Source organism: Pagrus major, chromosome 10, assembly GCF_040436345.1.
Source record: "Pagrus major chromosome 10, Pma_NU_1.0".
NCBI lineage: Eukaryota > Metazoa > Chordata > Actinopteri > Spariformes > Sparidae > Pagrus > Pagrus major.
Window position 1 is genome coordinate 4,747,493 of NC_133224.1, and position 18,174 is coordinate 4,765,666.

At 40.6% G+C, this 18,174-nt stretch overlaps 1 protein-coding gene across 3 annotated transcripts in view; it reads left to right on the plus strand.

Moving 5' to 3' along the window:
- Nucleotides 1-18,174, plus strand: part of arhgap36 (Rho GTPase activating protein 36) — a 60,925-nt gene that overhangs the window by 1,626 nt on the left and 41,125 nt on the right. The window contains exons 1-2 of one of the 3 annotated variants that reach the window (XM_073475506.1): nucleotides 4,263-4,537; nucleotides 5,546-5,594. The exons of 1 other annotated variant lie outside the window; for it this stretch is intronic. In XM_073475506.1, the coding sequence (XP_073331607.1) occupies nucleotides 5,574-5,594 (21 nt within the window). In that variant the 5' untranslated portion in view covers nucleotides 4,263-4,537; nucleotides 5,546-5,573. Of the gene's footprint in view, nucleotides 1-4,262; nucleotides 4,538-5,545; nucleotides 5,595-18,174 lie in introns of those variants that run through there. One more of the 3 variants, XM_073475507.1, reaches the window with a different exon arrangement.

Here is an 18,174-nt window from a genome sequence, read left to right on the forward strand (position 1 = left end):
AGCTCAGCGCTCGTGGAAATAAGTTTTATATTCTGAGAAACAAGGAAGAAGGAAGAAAGAAAGAAAGAGGAGTACATTTCAAGCTTGTAATTCTTCCCTATTTCTCTCGTCTGTACGTTTCTCCCTCATGTATGGAAACGTAACGTGAAACTACAGTAAAGGAACATAATCTAAATATAACTGCAAGTTAATTTGATGAGGTCATTTAAATGAGAAACATGTTTACGATTATCAAACTGACTGTGGTCCATCTCTCTTGTGCAGACGCGGCTGTAAATCTATTAATATGACCGCATGACCCCGTTTTTTTTTTATCTCTACTTCTTCCTATAAACTTCTCCTCTTTGTTTTTCTTCCTTGTTTTTAGTAACAATACAGTACACATCACATTCAGTCTGATAAATGATTGCTCATATTCACCATCACATGGCTGCCTGCAGCCTGTTAAACCTCACTGTAATGTGCACTGACCTGGTGTGGACTAACGTTATTAATGGCACAGCGGCGCATGTTTTATTGGAAGGAAACTCACTACCAGCAATACAGAATCAGACTCAAAATCACTTTAAAGCTGCATTAATCAATATTTCTTTATAAAAACACTGGATCAAAAGACTGCGTGACCTTCAGTTTTCAGTAACACAGCCTTGCGTGCAGGCAGTCACTGATGTACAAGCAAGTACTTCACGCATCTGACTTTTCATGTGAATGTTGCCAAATTAGTAGATTTTAAAACTCTCGAGAAAGGATCAACTCTACTCAGAAGATCTGTAATTCTGTTACAACAGCAGCTGGCAGCTCTCAGCTCATACTTTGCATTTCTGGTTTGACAGTTGCATTTTTTATTGCTGCAGATACAAAACAGACAGAAGTGACTTCATCTTTCTGGCAGAAATAACAGAGTCTGATATCAAGAATCTTTTTTCAGTGATCATCAAAAAATTCAACAGGAAATGTTTTTGGTCTGTTTTCTTTAATCTGTTTTTCAGTTCTCTTGAGGCAGGGTCAGGATGAGTCCAACTAAAAATTAAATTGAAGTTATAGGTCGATTATCCTGACGAATAGACTCAATATAAGATGGGGTGTGTCCCACTTTTATGCAGGGGACTGAGTTCACATCGTCCGAAGTCATGAATCAACAGGAACTGTTTTTAAAATGTCGCATTGGACATAAAATGGACTGACATTCATCGAAGGTTTAGACTTTAAAAATAAGGTTTGCTGACGAACAGTTTACATATTAACACATGACTTTCGGATTGTTATTAATATTGTCAAAAGGTTGTGGTTTGGTTAGTTTTAGGCACCAAAACTACTCGGTTAAGTTTATGTACCAAAACTACTCGGTTAGGTTTAGGTACCAAAACTACTCGGTTAAGTTTAGGTACTTAAACTACTTGGTAAGGTTTAGGTACCAAAACTACTTGGTTAAGTTTATGTACCAAAACTACTCGGTTAGGTTTAGGTACTTAAACTACTTGGTAAGGTTTAGGTACCAAAACTACTTGGTTAAGTTTAGGTACTTAAACTACTTGGTAAGGTTTAGGTACCAAAACTACTTGGTTAAGTTTAGGTACTTAAACTACTTGGTAAGGTTTAGGTACCAAAACTACTCGGTTAAGTTTAGGTACTTAAACTACTTGGTAAGGTTTAGGTACCAAAACTACTTGGTTAAGTTTATGTACCAAAACTACTCGGTTAGGTTTAGGTACCAAAACTACTCGGTTAAGTTTAGGTACCAAAACTACTTGGTAAGGTTTAGGAAAAGATCATACTTTGGGTTGCGATTACTATGTTCAGTCTTGTCACTTATGTAAATCAAGTCACGTAACAAAAAGTACAAGCTACAAAGTACAAGTATCTCAAATTATCCTTAAGTACTCTACTTTGTTAAATGTACTTAGTTACATTCCACCACTGCACACGTTGCTTCAGTAAAACTGAAAACACCATCCGTTACTGATCTCATACCCTGGTACATTTTTGCAGCCATCATTCTTTGGCCACGTCTGACAAAACCCAGTCCAGCTAGATCTTAATGTTGATAGCAAGAATTTATCTCTCTGTTTTTACTTCCTGTCAGACATTACCAGACAGCTGCATCACTTTTCTCTCAATCTATTATTTCTGCATCTGCCCATCTGTCATCTCCTGTTTCACTCTCAGCAGAAGCTTTCTGCCTCTCTCTGCTGTTCCCCCATCTGTCTCCGCTGCCTCTGCCACGGTTCTGTGCAGCTTGTTTGGCTCAATCATATTTCTTGCTTGTCTTTTTGATTTGTGGATGCGAGGCTGGAACTTTATTTGGCTCCGCGGTGCGGCCAAATCCCATTAAAGTGAAAGACTCGGTCGTATTGATGCGCTGGACGCTGTGGCTGTGACATCTGCACCTGATGCAGTCGCTGGGGAAGTTGTTGGTGTCGGTTTTCATGCTGTTGTTGTGTTTGTGAGGCGATCAAGTGTCAAGTAAAGGTAGAAGATACTTGATTTACTAGTGATCAATCTTTGCTGTAGTTACTGGTCGAAATGCAGATGAGTTAAAGTTAAAGGGTCAGTTCAGCTAAATTAACAAAATACATCTACAACACGTCTTTTTTGGAGCAACAGGGATGTTGTTTTGAGAAAGACAAGTTAAATTACATTTTTTAAACAGCTGCCAAACGGACTTTAAGATGAAGAAGCAACCTATCACCAGTATAAAAGCTGACAATGTACAAATATGTTTCCGCAAGCTACAGATAATGTTGCAACTTTACAATTCTGCAGCTTCAGTTTTCAATTTTAAGTTGTGACAGAGCTCAGAGTGTTTATGTTCTGGTCAGGTTAAGGAATATATAAATACCTGTTTCTGTCGCCTCAAACACAGCTGGAAATTGGCCCAATGTCTTGCTGGAAAGATCTTGAATGTGAAATGTTGAAATGCAAACTCCTAATGTTGGTCTTGGCAGCTGTCAGGACGCCACCATCACCTCCTTCGCCTGACTTGTAGCTGCAGTCAGCTCCTAGACGCCTACATGAAGTGTGAACGTGATCTGACATGTGTTGTAGAAATGTTGATATGAGAGTTGTTATCTGTGGGAAAATACTAACGTTTTATTCTGATGACTGGAGATTGTTTTGGTAACTGTTGTTTAAAGCTCCAATTTGTACAAAAGTTGATTTTTGAGTCTCATTACCAACTTTTCAAAGTCCCAAAGCGACAGTATTTGACTAAAAAACAACTTTTCTTACAAAGTGGACCTTTAAAGGTTCAGAATGAACTTTGAACCTCAACTTTTACATCAACATGGACAAGAAGACCTCAAAATTCACGTTTTAGTATTCACAGTCCATGACAACAGTTACTATACGGACCTTAAAGGAGACCTGTCATGCTTTTTAATTTTTTCCTGTCCTTCAGTGTTTCATATTTGCTCTTGTGCATGTTAAAGATCTTCACCAGTCCGCACCAACAGAAGCTCTTCTCTCCCACAGAAAACACTGCTCCCGAACGCTTCGTCAGTAGTCCCGCCTTTAATTCTGTGACTTTGTGACATCACACTACATCACCATGTCACACATTTGTATAATTCATGCCTAGCCCAGCTGCTCTGTTGTTGTTAGCTGTGCTGGCTCAGGCGTGTGTGGGCTGACCAATCAGAGCAGGGGAGGGGGGGCCTTAAAGAGACAGGAGCTAAAACAGACAAAGGGGGAATACAGTGCTAGACAGATTGTGACTGATGTGTTTTTTTGGCATTAAAGCATGTAAACCTATTCTGGTAGTATCCCAAAAGTATGAACCTGAGAATGAGCATGTCTCCTTTAAGGTGAGTTTGTTTTGTCGGCTGCTGCGTCCAAAGAGCAAAAAACAGACATCAAAAACCAAAAGAGACCAGCAGGGATGAGCCACAAAATATGTGCTCGTATAATTTAGATGAACTTGATCCTTCAAGCCTTTAAAGGCAGCCAAAGATCTTCTATTCAATCAGGATTACAGTCAACTTAAAACTACTTCAGTCTCTCTTCTGTTGATTTATTAGCACCTCCTACTTGGCTGCTGTCCAGTCGTATACTCTCTTCATCCATCAATCGTCTAATACGTTTAAAATCCCACAAGACAACGCCCTCCTGGTTCACGTCAGCCAATCGTGGAAGGCTTATTGATGCAGCTCCCACCCTGACTCACGCAGGAGCCAACTGGCAATCACAAGCTCCTTTATCAGCCCAAGTAGCTGCAGGTGCAGTGGTGCTTTAAGCCGACATGTGCCATCACAGCCACCACCAGCACCAGGGTGTTATCTAAAACTGGTGATGTTGCTCCCTGTGCCAAAATATCACCTGCATGTGAACAACAAACCGTTATACCACTTAAACCGTCCGTCCTGACTGAGTGGGTTACTGCTCATGAAACCACGCATAAGATAAGAGAGGAGGAAGCTCGTTTTTGTCATAAGAGCAATCTCCCCCGTGTTTCCTGTCCTGCTCTGCTTTGACAAAGTATAACCGCAAAACAAAAGTTGACAACCCCCCACGAGACGTTTCAGGCCTGCACAGGAGAGCGGTAAGGATTTATTCAAACTATAATCCGACTTTCTCTCTTGATATGTTTGTTAGTTCATGTGCAGATTGTGATTCGGCTCTGCTCGCCGAGGTTGGAGTGAGAATATTAGATTATTTCTGCGTTTACAGCAGCTCTGCCTCAGAAAAACCTACATTTAGCATGACTGGGAGCATGTTAGACAATTTCTCTCCTCTTTACTTCATAAAATTACTAATTTTATCCCTATCGCACAAGGTTACAACAGTAAAACAAACAGAAATCGCTCACATAAATGAGACTGCCGGAAAGTAATAAAACCAGAACAAGGAATAAAACAATAAAACTGTAAAACATTGAAGAAAATACAAAAATTAAATGGGTTAAAGACGTAGTTAAATAAGAAAAAAGGCCTCTCTTCCTGTTTCTCTCACTTTCTGTTTTGTCTTTTATGAATAAAGTTTTAATATTGCATCACTAAAAGCATCAGAAAGGAGTATTTTAAACTTCAACTCTAAGAGGATTGTGTATTGTCTGCACCTGATAGCGTTTAATTTAGCTTTTAGCTGCATATTGTGTGACTCATTTATCAAAATATGTATTTGTGGTTTGTACTCTGAGAAGAAATCAAACGATCTGCAGTGGAAATGTGTGTGTGAGACGATTTATCCTGCTGCTGAGGACGTCTTGGATTGCTACACTCAGTAATGAGCTCCACATGTCATGAGAAGGAAGCTAAAGCTGAAGGAATAAAGTGTGTAAGGTGCAGGAGATTTAAAGGATGAGGAGGAGGACGAGGAGGAGGAGGAGGAGGAGGAGGAGGAGGAGGAGGGCGAGGCTGTCAGTGATGAAAGCTGAGATGAAGCTGGAGTTTTTGTTTTCGGACCCCAGGCAGCAGAGGATCTGGAGCCACATGTGTCTCTGCTGGTTTCGGATCAGATCCCACCTCGACCTGGTCTCCAGTGTCACCTGCAGCCGCTCTCGGGTTTCCCGCAGACTCAGAGTGAAGCGTTCATTTCTGTTTTTTTACAGTAACACAAGGAGGTCTGACTGAAGCACGATGACAGTCAGAGCTGCGAAGGTAGGACTCACTTTGTGCAATCTTTAACCAGAACATGTGAGTTTTAAGCTGGTATTTGTGTGCACGTGTTGTTTTTTGTGTAAACTTTGAGCTCAATTAATTTTGCAACTTCAAATGGTCAGCAGAAGGAATTTAAAGTAAGGAAACTGATAAGTCAGATTTACAGTAAATGGCTCCATTGGTTCTTAGTTCTGCTCTCTGTGGACTTTTTAGTCTTGTTGTCTGTTTTAATATTATAATAAATATCTCTGTTGGACTGATTTAGTTAAATCTGCACCAAGATCAAGAAATCAGATGAAAATCCCCAAACCAGCCGTGTGTTAGTGCATCTCTTAAAGGAACAGTTCACCCATAAACATTAAAATATGAGTCATTATCTCCTCGGCCTCATGCTGATGGAAAGTCGGATGAAGTTTCGTAGTCCACAAAACATTTCTGGAGCTTCGCAGCTAAACAGCGTTGCGGCCTTCTCCTAAACAACTGAAGTAGATGGTGACGTGTTTGAAGCCCAAAGATCCCAAACTGAAGGTGTTATTTGTTGGTTGTTGGGGACTATTTTCAGCTGCGGATTAATACACATGTGAGGCTGTAGTGAGTGTTTCCAGTGAAGGTGTAACTCATTGATGTGTTTGGAGGACAGTGGAGCTCTGTGGAACAGATGCAGAAGATGTTTATCAGGCTTTGGTCTTTTCATGGGATTTGTTACCACTCAGGAAAAACATTTTTTTCCAGCATTATCCTTTAGAATTAAAATAAATAATAAAATGCAGTGTCCAATTAGGTTTTGACAGCATAGCAAGTAGCTAAAACTGGTAGTTTTTTAATGCTAATTAATGTTTTTTGTTATATTTTTGGTTTAAATGACGATGTGATCCAATCTTACATCCAGTCCAGCAGCAGACACACATTAATATCATGGGTTCTCATGAAAACAGAGCCGACAACAGTGAGTTTGAGATAAAATATGACTTTTAATATCCTCCAAAATGAATCTGATGCTGGTTCATACTTGTGCTGACTCGTACGAGCCGTAGCTATTTCATGATTTCCTAAATGTCACTCAGTTTAAACCACTGGAGTTGTTTAAATGTTCATTTTTATTAGCTTTACAATATCTGTAACCGATGAAAGAGGCGAGGCTGCATGTTGGATGATAGAAGTCTCTCCAGGGGTCCTGTTTTCCAGCTACATTTTTCTGAATCTCCTCCTAGTTTTTCCCTAATTTCACGCTGCTGTCGGACACAAAAATAGCTCTTTGTATTTTAACCTTCATGTGAATGAATTCTCTCCTCGCTGCTCTCTGTTTTCCCCCGATGCCTTCAAGGTTTCCGTGGCATCTGGTGCATTCAGCGGTCCTGGGCTCTGTGTGTGTGTGGCTGCAGTGGTTGGTGCCTTCAGGGTGTCCTCGTAAAAAGAAAAAAAAAAGAGGCGGTGTGTAATCTCCCATCAGTCGTGCTCACAGTTATATAAGCAGCGTACAGCGGGTACTTCCAGCCGCAGGTTCACTGCACAGACCAGGAAAAGAGTCATTTGTTGTGAATGACTGGGAGAAGTGAAGCGACTGTTAATGGACTCTGAACAGAAGCGCTCAGTAAGTGACTGTGCTCGCAGTGGTGGTGTTAGATTTTAATAAACAGCGTATGTCAGTGTAACATAACCCTTGGAGGGGAAGTGGTCCTGTAAGTTGAGCTTTAATGACACTAAACATAAAGAAACACATGTAATATAACATGTTTTAATACCAGAGATTAGTTGGCGACACTTGACAACAAGGGACAAAACATTTAGAGTGGTTACTAATCAAAGAACAAGGAGCTATCAGCTAGATAATCATTAGTTAATGAGTAGCTCCTAATCCAACATTTAGAGTGATCAGTCACTGATTAATGAACGAAGGGACAAATCAAGACGGACTTGATAAATGATAAGTGAGTAATGTAATGTTAAAGTAGCATAAAGTCATTAATGGCTCCAGAGGAAGCTGCGTGTAATCTGATAAACTGCCTCCAGTGATGTCGCTCAGTTGCATTGTGGGTAATGTAGGCACCAGGTTTTGAATAGCAGTCCACTGGTCGAGCTTTTCACTCCTGTAACACTGTTGGACTCATTATATTATATCACCTTCCTTCTTCCTTTTCAAGACCTGCCGCCTACATTACCCACAATGCAACTAAGCCACTGAGTGACATCACATGCAGATAGATTGTGATTCTTCAGCGCTTTGGATCAGTTAATAAGCAGCGTGCAGAGTCGGTGGATGTTGTCGACAGGCTTGTTAATCAGCAGCTGAAGAGACACCGATCTCTGTCTCTGCTCCGGAAAAAGGATTGATAGCATCTAAGTGTTTTTAACGTGTGTGCACGCATCTGTTGGTGGAGGCATGGCGGTCGTAAATAAAACCCACGTTTGCATGTTTGTCGAGGTGCGTGCGTGATTCCTGCGTGCGTTCCTGGGTCCTGCAGGAGACCTTGTATTGAGTTATGGCAGGAAAACCACAGGTCCCACTCCTAAACCCCTCTGAGTGTTCAGCAGCGTAAATCTGAGGCGAGGAAAGAAAACAGTGGAAACATGGACGAGGCTCTTTCCATCTTTTTTTTACCCTCCTCTCTTTCTATCTTCTGTGTGAAGTGAGTAATTAATAAACTGATGTAGCTCCTGGCATCTCCCCCTCAATCTTCACTCATGGAAAAAACCAGTGAAAGTAAAGCGAGGCGCTGTCATTGCGTCCGTCTTCCTTTTACACGCCGCGTACATCCGTGCGGGGCTCTTGGCAGCTCGGCGCTCAGACTTCATGATGGATCTTGTGCCGGTCGGCCGCAGACGTCAGCGTCTGTCTGATTTACCGACTCCCGAGGCTGGAGGATCGTTTCTGGAGCTCGGCTCACACAGCAAGACTGTCTGACATCCTGATGGTTTGTTAGTCATGTCGCTCGGGGGGGTTCAATCACAAACCTCGCCAGCCAGCCAGGCAGCATTCAGATGCTTCACTGGAGTAGAAGTAGCTACACTGGAGAGTGGTATCTCATGTTTCCTAAAATGTGTAAAGTGATGTTTCTCCGACACTAATTAACTTACATTTTCTCTTCCTTGCAGAATTGAATTATCTTTTAAAATGATCTACGGGAGGCCGAGACATTTCTGAGACTCTCTGCGTGACGTCGTCGTTCCTAAATCCGGCCTCATGCTGCGCTCGCTCCACTCTGCAGTGAGCAGTTTTCTAGGTTTTAAGAAGATTTGCCCTGATCTCAGTCATTCCAAGTCAATGTTATCTGTTCCCAAATCCACTTTACTGTGACTTAGTGTTGTTACACAAGCAGCGGGCAGCCCGTCAAAGACGAGGAGGGAGGACGAGTGGAACTTTCCAGGAGTTTCACTCAGACAGACAAGACGGAGAGTTGCTTTGTTACAGTTTATGGCCAAAAACTAAACACATTCAACACATCACAAGTCAGTTATTACATGACAGTGTCAGGATGCAGGCAGGACAGCAGGACTTCACCATCAAAGCCCCCGGTTGGCATTTTTTCCACATTTCCTGTCATGTCCCTGTAGAGGAATCCCCACCCGGCCCCAAAATGGTGCCCGTCACATCCCATCGCAGCTTTCATCCTAAGATGGATGGTCGCGTCCGGGGGTTGGCGAGGTCGGAGCTGTCAGCACCGCGACACTTCCTCTTACCTTTTGACTTTTGTTATCGATGATACCTCATAGCACAGAATACTGTCAGCTTACTCTACAGTCTCGTATCATATTTCAAGAATATTTCTTTCTGTCAGTTTCATAACATCATTCATTTAGACAAGTTTCAATGTGCAGAACACATTATCCCTCCTCCCTTCTTCTCTGCTGCAGCTCTGTGTTGTCTTTCTCGTGTTGTTGTGTGTTTGTTGTGTTGCCGCAGTAGTGAACAGCTTTCCTCCACGCATCACAGTTGGCATTTACAGCTGTGAAGTAGCTCCAATCGACGCTCCTCTTGCGTTCAATCGTTTCCTTGAACGGAAACGATTGGGATCAGAGGTATCGATATGTTTCTGTATCTGTGTCTGTGACCTCTGGCCTCCCTGCAGCCACTCATGAAGCATCACATTGTTCCCTGTTGCAGCATTTATCTGCTTTTGGACAAACTGTAGAGATAATTGAGATGTTAGATAACGACCCTGAGCAGGACACAAGGAAACTGATTCACCGAGCGGAAGGTCACAAAGTCAAATTATATTTTATAATCATTAGATTAAGATCAGAATTCTCTGAGACATTCCTCGGCACGCATTCGCTGAATTTTTACCTTTTAAAATGCTTCGTTTTAAACCTGATTACAGGAAGAATGTCCGTCTTGCTTCAAGATGATTATCAAGAAACACGTAATGTAAAAGAACCGGACTGTTTTAAACATGATCTGTTAATCAGAAGACGGAGGCGAGCGGGGATGTGATGCATGACAGCGTACAGCGATACGTTTCAGTTCTGTCAGACGGCATCGACTACGCTCAACTACACACCAGACATTCATTTTTTTTACCTCCTTTGATCCGGTAGGCTTTGTTTTATTTATTGCGACGCTGATGTAAACCAGAGGAGAAGCGAGGAATTGAAAAGCAGAGAGGACAAACAAGAGGCATGTTCTTGTAATTTTAGATGTATTGCATGTGTAGATGTCAACAATATGGCTTTGTCGTGGCTTTATTGGATAGTGAAGCTGGGGGAGTTAAATTACGTAACTCAAGCACTTTATTTTAACCCAAACCATGGCTGTCTTTTAGTCTATTTTGGTTTGTTGTTTTGATTTTTCCACGCTTATGAACATGTTTCAAGCAGCAGCAGACTCTCATAAACCTACAACAAACAGCAGACAGACAACGATAGCAACTATAGCTGGTGAACATGGCGGAGTATTCAGCAGCTAAAGAACCAGACATTTCCCTGTGGAGGTGGAGGAGACCAAAAATGGAGCAAAAAGGAGAATGTATATCTAATTTATATTTGCTAAGGTGACCGCAAACACAAACCCAAAATGTGCAACTAATGTTTATGATGATGTGTAAACAGACAACAGTTCACTATATCAACCTAAAAGATGACGATATGTCAATATTATAGTCTGACTTTTTTACTTTTAACTCAGAATTCTGACTTTTTTCGACTTGAATCTCATAATTCTGTGTATAAAGACAGAATTCTGTATTTCCAGTTGCCCTGAAGTGGCCAAAAAAAATAGCTATTGCAGGTTAAAGACCGTCATGGTTTAAAAACAATGAAAACAATTATGACCATCAGTAGAAACAAACTGTGGTAACCTGAGTTGAAGTCACATGTCCAGCAAACCTCCTAAATATGAGGTTTATCAACATCACACCACTTCCACCGACAAGACACATAAACACAGGCTATATTCAGCTTTCTGATGAGCAACTGATGCTGTTGTGTTTTTTCCTCTGGGATGATAATCTCGTGCAGAGACAAACCCACACAGATGCTTTATCGCAGCGAATCTGAATCTGTATATTCACTCATACAAAGGCTATTTAAACAGGACGGATGCACTAACAAACCCACTGTTGTGTTGATTTAAAATGCAAAAAGAAATCCAACATTCTCGTTATCGTCTTTTCATTCTGGGGTGTCTATGTGAGGCTATGATCACTGGAAGAAGTGCTTTGATATATTTTTCCCTAAGCTAAATTCCCCAAAGTGTTCTTCAAAATAAGATCATCTCTTTGTTCTGTCGTCTTGCTGAGATGATTTTAAGAATAAGGACCTTTGGGAGACGAGATAACAGCTCGTCTTTTAAACTGCAGGAGGCAGAAAACATGAATCACCTTTTTATTATTTGTAATTTTGTCGACATGAGTTTTACACATGCTCCGTTTTCTGCTCTCTTTTGTCTTCTTGACATGTAATGCTAAAGAGAGGGAATATGTGAACACATACTGAGGTTGGAAACAGGACGATAAGAGCGAGAGATCAAAGAAACAGGAAGTAAGCGTTGGCGGGGAGCTGTCGGTGAAAAGCATAAAATAAAACACAGTGTGGTTGCTGCATTTTAGGAACAATAATAACCGTATGTCCAACACTTCTGAGATCTCAGCCTGGTTCAGACAACCAGGGACTGACGTCATCACGGACTAAACCTTAAAACAACTTCCTCTCTCGGCAGGAAGTCGTTGAATCCGCTGTGTTTGTTGATGTTTTGAGGAGGGTGGAAGCTGTCAGACAGTGATGATGGGCGGTGATGGTCATGATGATGATGGGCGTGGAGGTGAACGTCCTGTTTAGAGAAGAGACGGAGTGAGAGCAAAACCCTCGTTATCGATATCCTCGCTGGAATCTTGTTTCCTCCACCGGCGTTGGCATTTCCTCCTCTCCTTTTCCCAAAATCCTCTGGGACACAAAAAGAGGGAGAAAGAGACACCAGAGGATGATGGAAAGGAAATACAGTAACATGTATCGAGAGAGACACAAAGAAGCTGTGTGGTCGAGGTGGAAACCAGGGACCGAAACTTAAAATCAAACAATCAATCAACAGGCAGAAACCTCAAGCAGAACCGGACTCAATGCAAATTGTGCTGTCCAGGTTCAAATTGTGCTGTCCAGCCATTTATTTTGTGGAGATAGATGTGGAAATTATTGGCAGGCCTCAGTCTAGTGTGTTAAGGGAGGACATTACAAATTAGGGTAAATATACTGGACTTTATCTTTAAACATTTTGGATTTACTGCTGTAAACAACAGATTGGCTGACGTGAGGCCAATGATACCCCCATGATACCTTGCACAAATTATGGGCATGTTTACCACTTCCACTACCACTGGAGCCAGAGTTTTCCATGACACGCAGATGCTAATCCTTCTTCTTCTGAAGTTGAATTCAATGCAAAAAATTGATGTGGATTGCTGCAATCAAGTCTTCCAGCCAAAGTCTTCTTATTTATAACCATACTTGTGAATACTATCAGACATTATCACGTCTCAGTATGAGACAACGCTATGTGTTGATCTGTGGAAGTTCCCTCTTCCCTGTGGTAGATGCCGCCAACTTACCCTGTTGGACTGTAATTTAGAAAAAAACGATAAACCCTTATCTCATAACACTTTTTATCCTCCCGACTATCTGCTGATAAAGAAGGACTCTGACACCAGCCTCGTCTGTGAGGAAAAAAACACAAAGGCGGTTGAGAAATGCTCGTCATCTCCAAGAAACTGTTAGATATCACTTTGAGCCGCGGCCATAAAACGATCTCCGGAGATGTTTTATTAGTCAGATCCACGTGAAATGTGTCGCCAGGTTAATGAAAATCAAGAACAATCGTTTCCGTAAGAACAAGACGGTACAAACGGGGTTCTGGGCGACCGGTTCTGATGGTGTTTTTATGTGCTTGGTCACACATTGCAGAACTTGGCTGGACGCTCGGTCACGTAGCAGCCTGAGAAACGTGATCCACAGCCCTCGCTCGCAGGTAACTTTATATGCAAGGATTCCACATTTACTGCCGCCCCAGGTGTGTGTCGATACTATATATATCTGTGGGAGCGTATGTGTGCGACTATAATAGCTCGAGTCAGGAGAAGCTGAGGACTTAACTGTCTGTTTTTACGTGCACGTGTCTGTAAAAGGTGGAAGTAATTACATCTACTCCTGTTACTGTAGCGAGGAGCTTGTAAGTCAGTAAAAGGGGTCATCACCGTCGTTCTGCTTTGTGTACTTTGGTTTATAATTACCTTCATCACAGTCGCCCACGTCTCTACTCCAGTTGGACAGTTTTAACTCAGTGAAGTGGTCGCTCCCACACTTAAAGCTGGACATCAATATTTTTTTTATTTATCTATAGCCTGCAGTTCCCCTCAGCTCTGTTGAGCGTTTTAACCTCTGTCGGCTCTTTGTTTTCGTTTTCAAGCCAACAACTTCTCTGTTTTGCTTCACTCTCACCGCTCTTATCAGTTCAACAACAGAGAAAATACCACTATACACAACCTTCCCAGCACCAAATGGCACACAGACAAAGTTAACGACTAGCTGCTGAACATAGCAGAGCGTTCAGCAGCTAAAAACGCCAGACGTTTCCCTCCGGAGGTGGTGGAGACCAAAAATGGAGCTAAAAGGAGAGTTCATATCTGACTAAAATTCAAGTGAAGTGGCTAGAAATAAGACTACAAATGGAAAGGGCTGCAACTTTTGCTGATTATTTTCATGTTTGATCAATCTGTTGATTATTTTCTGGATCAGTTGTTTGATCTACAACCCAAAAATGTTCAGTTTATTGCCATAGAAGAGGAAATAAACCAGAAAATATTCACATTTAAGAAGCAGAAATCAGAGAATTTTGACTTTTTCTAATAAAAGTCATCAGTGATGCACAATATAGATATTTTTCTGATACAGATAACTGATAGTTACCTACTTTTAATGGCAGAGCTGTTTTTTTTTTTTTTATTTAGTAGAATTTTAATAAAGCTATAGAGTTAAAGCAATTGTTGTACTGTAAAAAGTCATGTTAAGTGTTTAATCGTCACTTTATGTCCTAAATATTCATTGTTTCTCTGTAGAAAAGCCTTTGAAACAACATTTTGGTCATCAAATCATGGGACACTAAACCCCAAATATTTCTGTTGTTGGCATCAAAACACAGTTTCACCTCTTTAGTGAGATGGACGCTATTAAAACGGCAAAGAAATCAGATTCGTGGGCTGGCTCTACAGCCTGTCTTGTCGCTGTAGTCAGAGCAAAACTCATCAGTTAACACTCGATCTTCCTGTTTCGTATCTATTTCTCACTATTTTCACAACATGTCTGGGCAGGAAATGACAGTTTCCGTTTAATGTAGAAGACAAACAGCACATATGATCTCTTACAGATTAAAGCAGAATGATTTCTGCTTTAATTTGGTGTCAAGGCTGAAAACTGACTCACCAGTTGTTTTGTTTAACAAAATTTAAGGATTAGAAGAGAAAATGTGCCCAAATTTAGGCTTAAAACTTTTAGAAATTACTGGAGTTTCTCAAAAATATGTCACATAGATCAACATTAAGGCTTTTGAGGGTTTAGGGTTTTATTTAGATGAATTATAAAACAGAGACGGCAGTAAAAGTAGAGCTGTAGCTCATGTTTGAATGAATGAATCATTGTGTCCTGCAGTGCACACTTCAGCCTGTAGGTGGCGGCGTAGTCGAGAAGTTCACCCTGCTGTCCTGACATGGATATCCTGGTTCAGCAGTGTGTGTGTCACTGTGGGTGTGTGTGTCGCCTGTTGATCATCCATCCTGTTTTTAACGCCGACGGTCCGAGTCAGCACGGACTAGAGTTTGAGGACATGAGGTGTATCAGCTGAACAACGTGACCTTTGACCTGGACATGTACAGGAAGCGAGGAGGATCAATGAGCTGGAGGGGGGGGGCGGCAGATGACTAACACACACACTCACTATCCAAGAGATGAATGGAAACGAGGAGGCCAGGGGTCAAAGGTCAAGACTATTTCTACTGTAATAAGCACATTTCTACATTGTGTAATAGGAAGATGATTGTTCATGAGCTGGAGCTGCTGTTCCGGTCAGTGGTGGAAGAACTGTGTGTTATACGACTGGATTATGATTAATGAGGCATTATAAAGTTAATATTAGTTTATTTATATATACATTTTATGTATATATTTCGTTAAATACTGCTGAGTAGCTTGTGAGTACCCTCGAGGATCATTTAAGTCTTTTAATATAAGGTAATTATTTATTGAATCTCGAAAATAAGTAGCAACTAAAGTCATCGAACAATATTTAGAGTGTTGTATGTCGTCGCCAATTCATTTTCTGTCACTGAACTAATTGATTAATCCATTTATTGTTCCAGTTCTACTTGAATAAGCAGTTAAATCTATATTGAGCCACATATTTTATAAACTATTAGTATGTTTTGTGTGGATCTAATAAATGTAGTGGTGCAAAAACTACAATATTTCCCTTTGGATTGTAGCATAGTAGAAGTAGAAAGTAGCAGAAAATGGAAATATTCAAGTGAAGTACAAGTACCTCAAAACTGTACTTGAGAAAAGTATCTGAGTAAATGTCTTTAGTTATTTTCAGCTACTTGTTCCTGATTTTTTCCTAGTCTGCTCCACAGAAAGATTCTCTGAAAATCATTTATAGCATGAACGAAAACAATAGTGATGTACTTAAAGTTTAAAGGTGCAATATGGAAGAATTTTAGTTGAAAACAGTCAACAAACTTAAATTATCAACACAACGTGCAGAAATGACAGTTTTGATCTTATGACGTCTATGTATTAGCATGCTAACAGGCTAGCCCCAGCCCATACCAGTCCAAAGCTCCTGTGCTAGGAGTGTAAACACTAACCCTGCGCTCCAGTATCCATACTATCTTACTTTTTAGTATGCTAAGGCTGTGACAGATATAGGAGCAAGAGGGTCAAAGTTCAAAGCGCACTACATGACAAAGTATTATGTCTCAATTGTGTGCATACTGCATTGCAACAGTATGAACTTTGTAAGGGCAGCTGCAGTATGCAAAAGAAAAAGTATGTGAACCAGAACGCACCCTAGCACTTCCCTGGTAATCCAAACTCCCAGTCTGGATCACTAGCTGCACGGCCAACTGAGCTAACTAGCTAACGGCAGCTCTAGCTAGCTGTTACTCTGGTGATTTATATATAAATCTGTGCAGGACAGTCTGAAGTTCACAGCTTAATGCTAACTTTATGTTTTCACCATGATGCTGTCATGTCAGCCTTCCTTTCTCTTACTGTCCGGTCGTGTCTTTCATGTGTTTGTGTTCAGTCTTCACCTCGGCTCTGTCTTCAGACTTCTGTTTATTTTCCTTCCCTCTCTGAAGCAACCGTGGAGTCATTTAACTTGTTTATCTCTCGTCCCGCCCTGATTGGATAATCAGGGTCACGACATCTGAGTTCTGCTGGGGGTCGACCGGAGAAACCAAAAGGCCGCCGTGTCGTCCATTTTAGCTGCTGTTGTTTCGGGGCCCCACAGCTGGAGTGCTGACGGACATTTTCCAGGCCCGTGTCCACGCACACACACACACACACACACACGCTGATCCCTGCACAGCTGGAGAAAGGAATCAAAAATAGCAGGCTGGAATTTTCCTGCAGGATTTTGTCAATTTCTTGATTTACACAGCAGAACGAAATCACTTCCACCACAAACCAGCTGCTGACAACTTCTGTTCTTCACCCTGATTATCATGTTAGTCCCGCCGAAGTGCAGAAGTGCTTCAAGTAAATAACATCTGTGGATTATTAATACTGTGGAGCAGCTTGACATTAAAAATTAAATTGTCAAACACATGTCAGTGTTCCTCTGCGCTGCAGCATGACGATGCTGTTGAATAGAATAATAAGAAGAAGAATAATGTTCACGTTATAGATTTCACACATGAAACCAAACCACGGCGCATGAAATCTGGTGAAATGTACCTTTTCATACTGTGTTCATATGTGTATTCCACATTTTCACAAGGGACTTTTGTGGTTTTCTCACATATGAATGAAGATTTTCACAATATAAATTTACATTTTCAGATGTGAATGACACAAAATCCAGACGTGGTTTGATGTGGAAACAAATAAAGTTTTTTTTTTTCGGTCATTTTCCAGCTTATAAAACACAAAAACACTGGTAGATAGACAATAAATTAACTTAATGCTTTCTAGCTTCAGAAAACAAATCAAACAATCAAACAAATTAAAAAAACAGGACCGAAAAGCCTGAACTCATTACACCTGCCCTTTGAACATTAATTATATTTTGTCAGCTGCCTTTAAATTATACAGAGCAATAAAAGAAAGTAACAACAACTAAGAATATACATGTTTAAATACAAAAACCCCAAACTCATTGTATGTACACTCCGGTGTTCATACTTCTGTTTTATGTGTTCATCAGCGTGTTTAAATAATGTTTTTAATCTATTTTGTGTATTACACTCCATATACTGAGACACATCTTTCATTTTTTGTGAATATAGAGAAGTCACATGTACATCTTCATCTGTAAAAATTAATTACATATGTTCATACGTGATTTAATTTTAACAAAGTTTGCCATGCCATCGGCTATTTTCACATGTAAACAAACATTTTGATACATGAAACTAAAATGGGATTTACATACGTTCATACCCAGTTTGCTTTTTTTCCCTCAACAATTTTCACAAAAAAAGCAAATTGACACTAAGACAGATGTGACATTTGTCAGTTAAAATCAATAATAATGCAAATAAAAACCTAATAAATGAAGCTTAAAGTGTCCTACAAGTGAAAATGACATGAAATTACGAGTGTTTCACATAAAAAGACACATAATTATTATTGAAATGAGGATGAAATACTAAAAATATTGTTACAGAAGATGGAAAATAAAACCAACTTGATAATATTAATAAAAACAAGAAAAAAAAAAATAGAAAGTATCGTCATCAAGCGGCTTTAGCAGTCGTCTCTCCACTAGAAGGAACGTTTCTCCTCCTCTTCCTCCTTTTTCTCTCGTCGTTTCTTCTTCTTCTGTTTTCCTCTCAGTTGTGTTTCTTCCTCTCGTCTCTCTCAGCGTCTCTCTCTCCTCTCC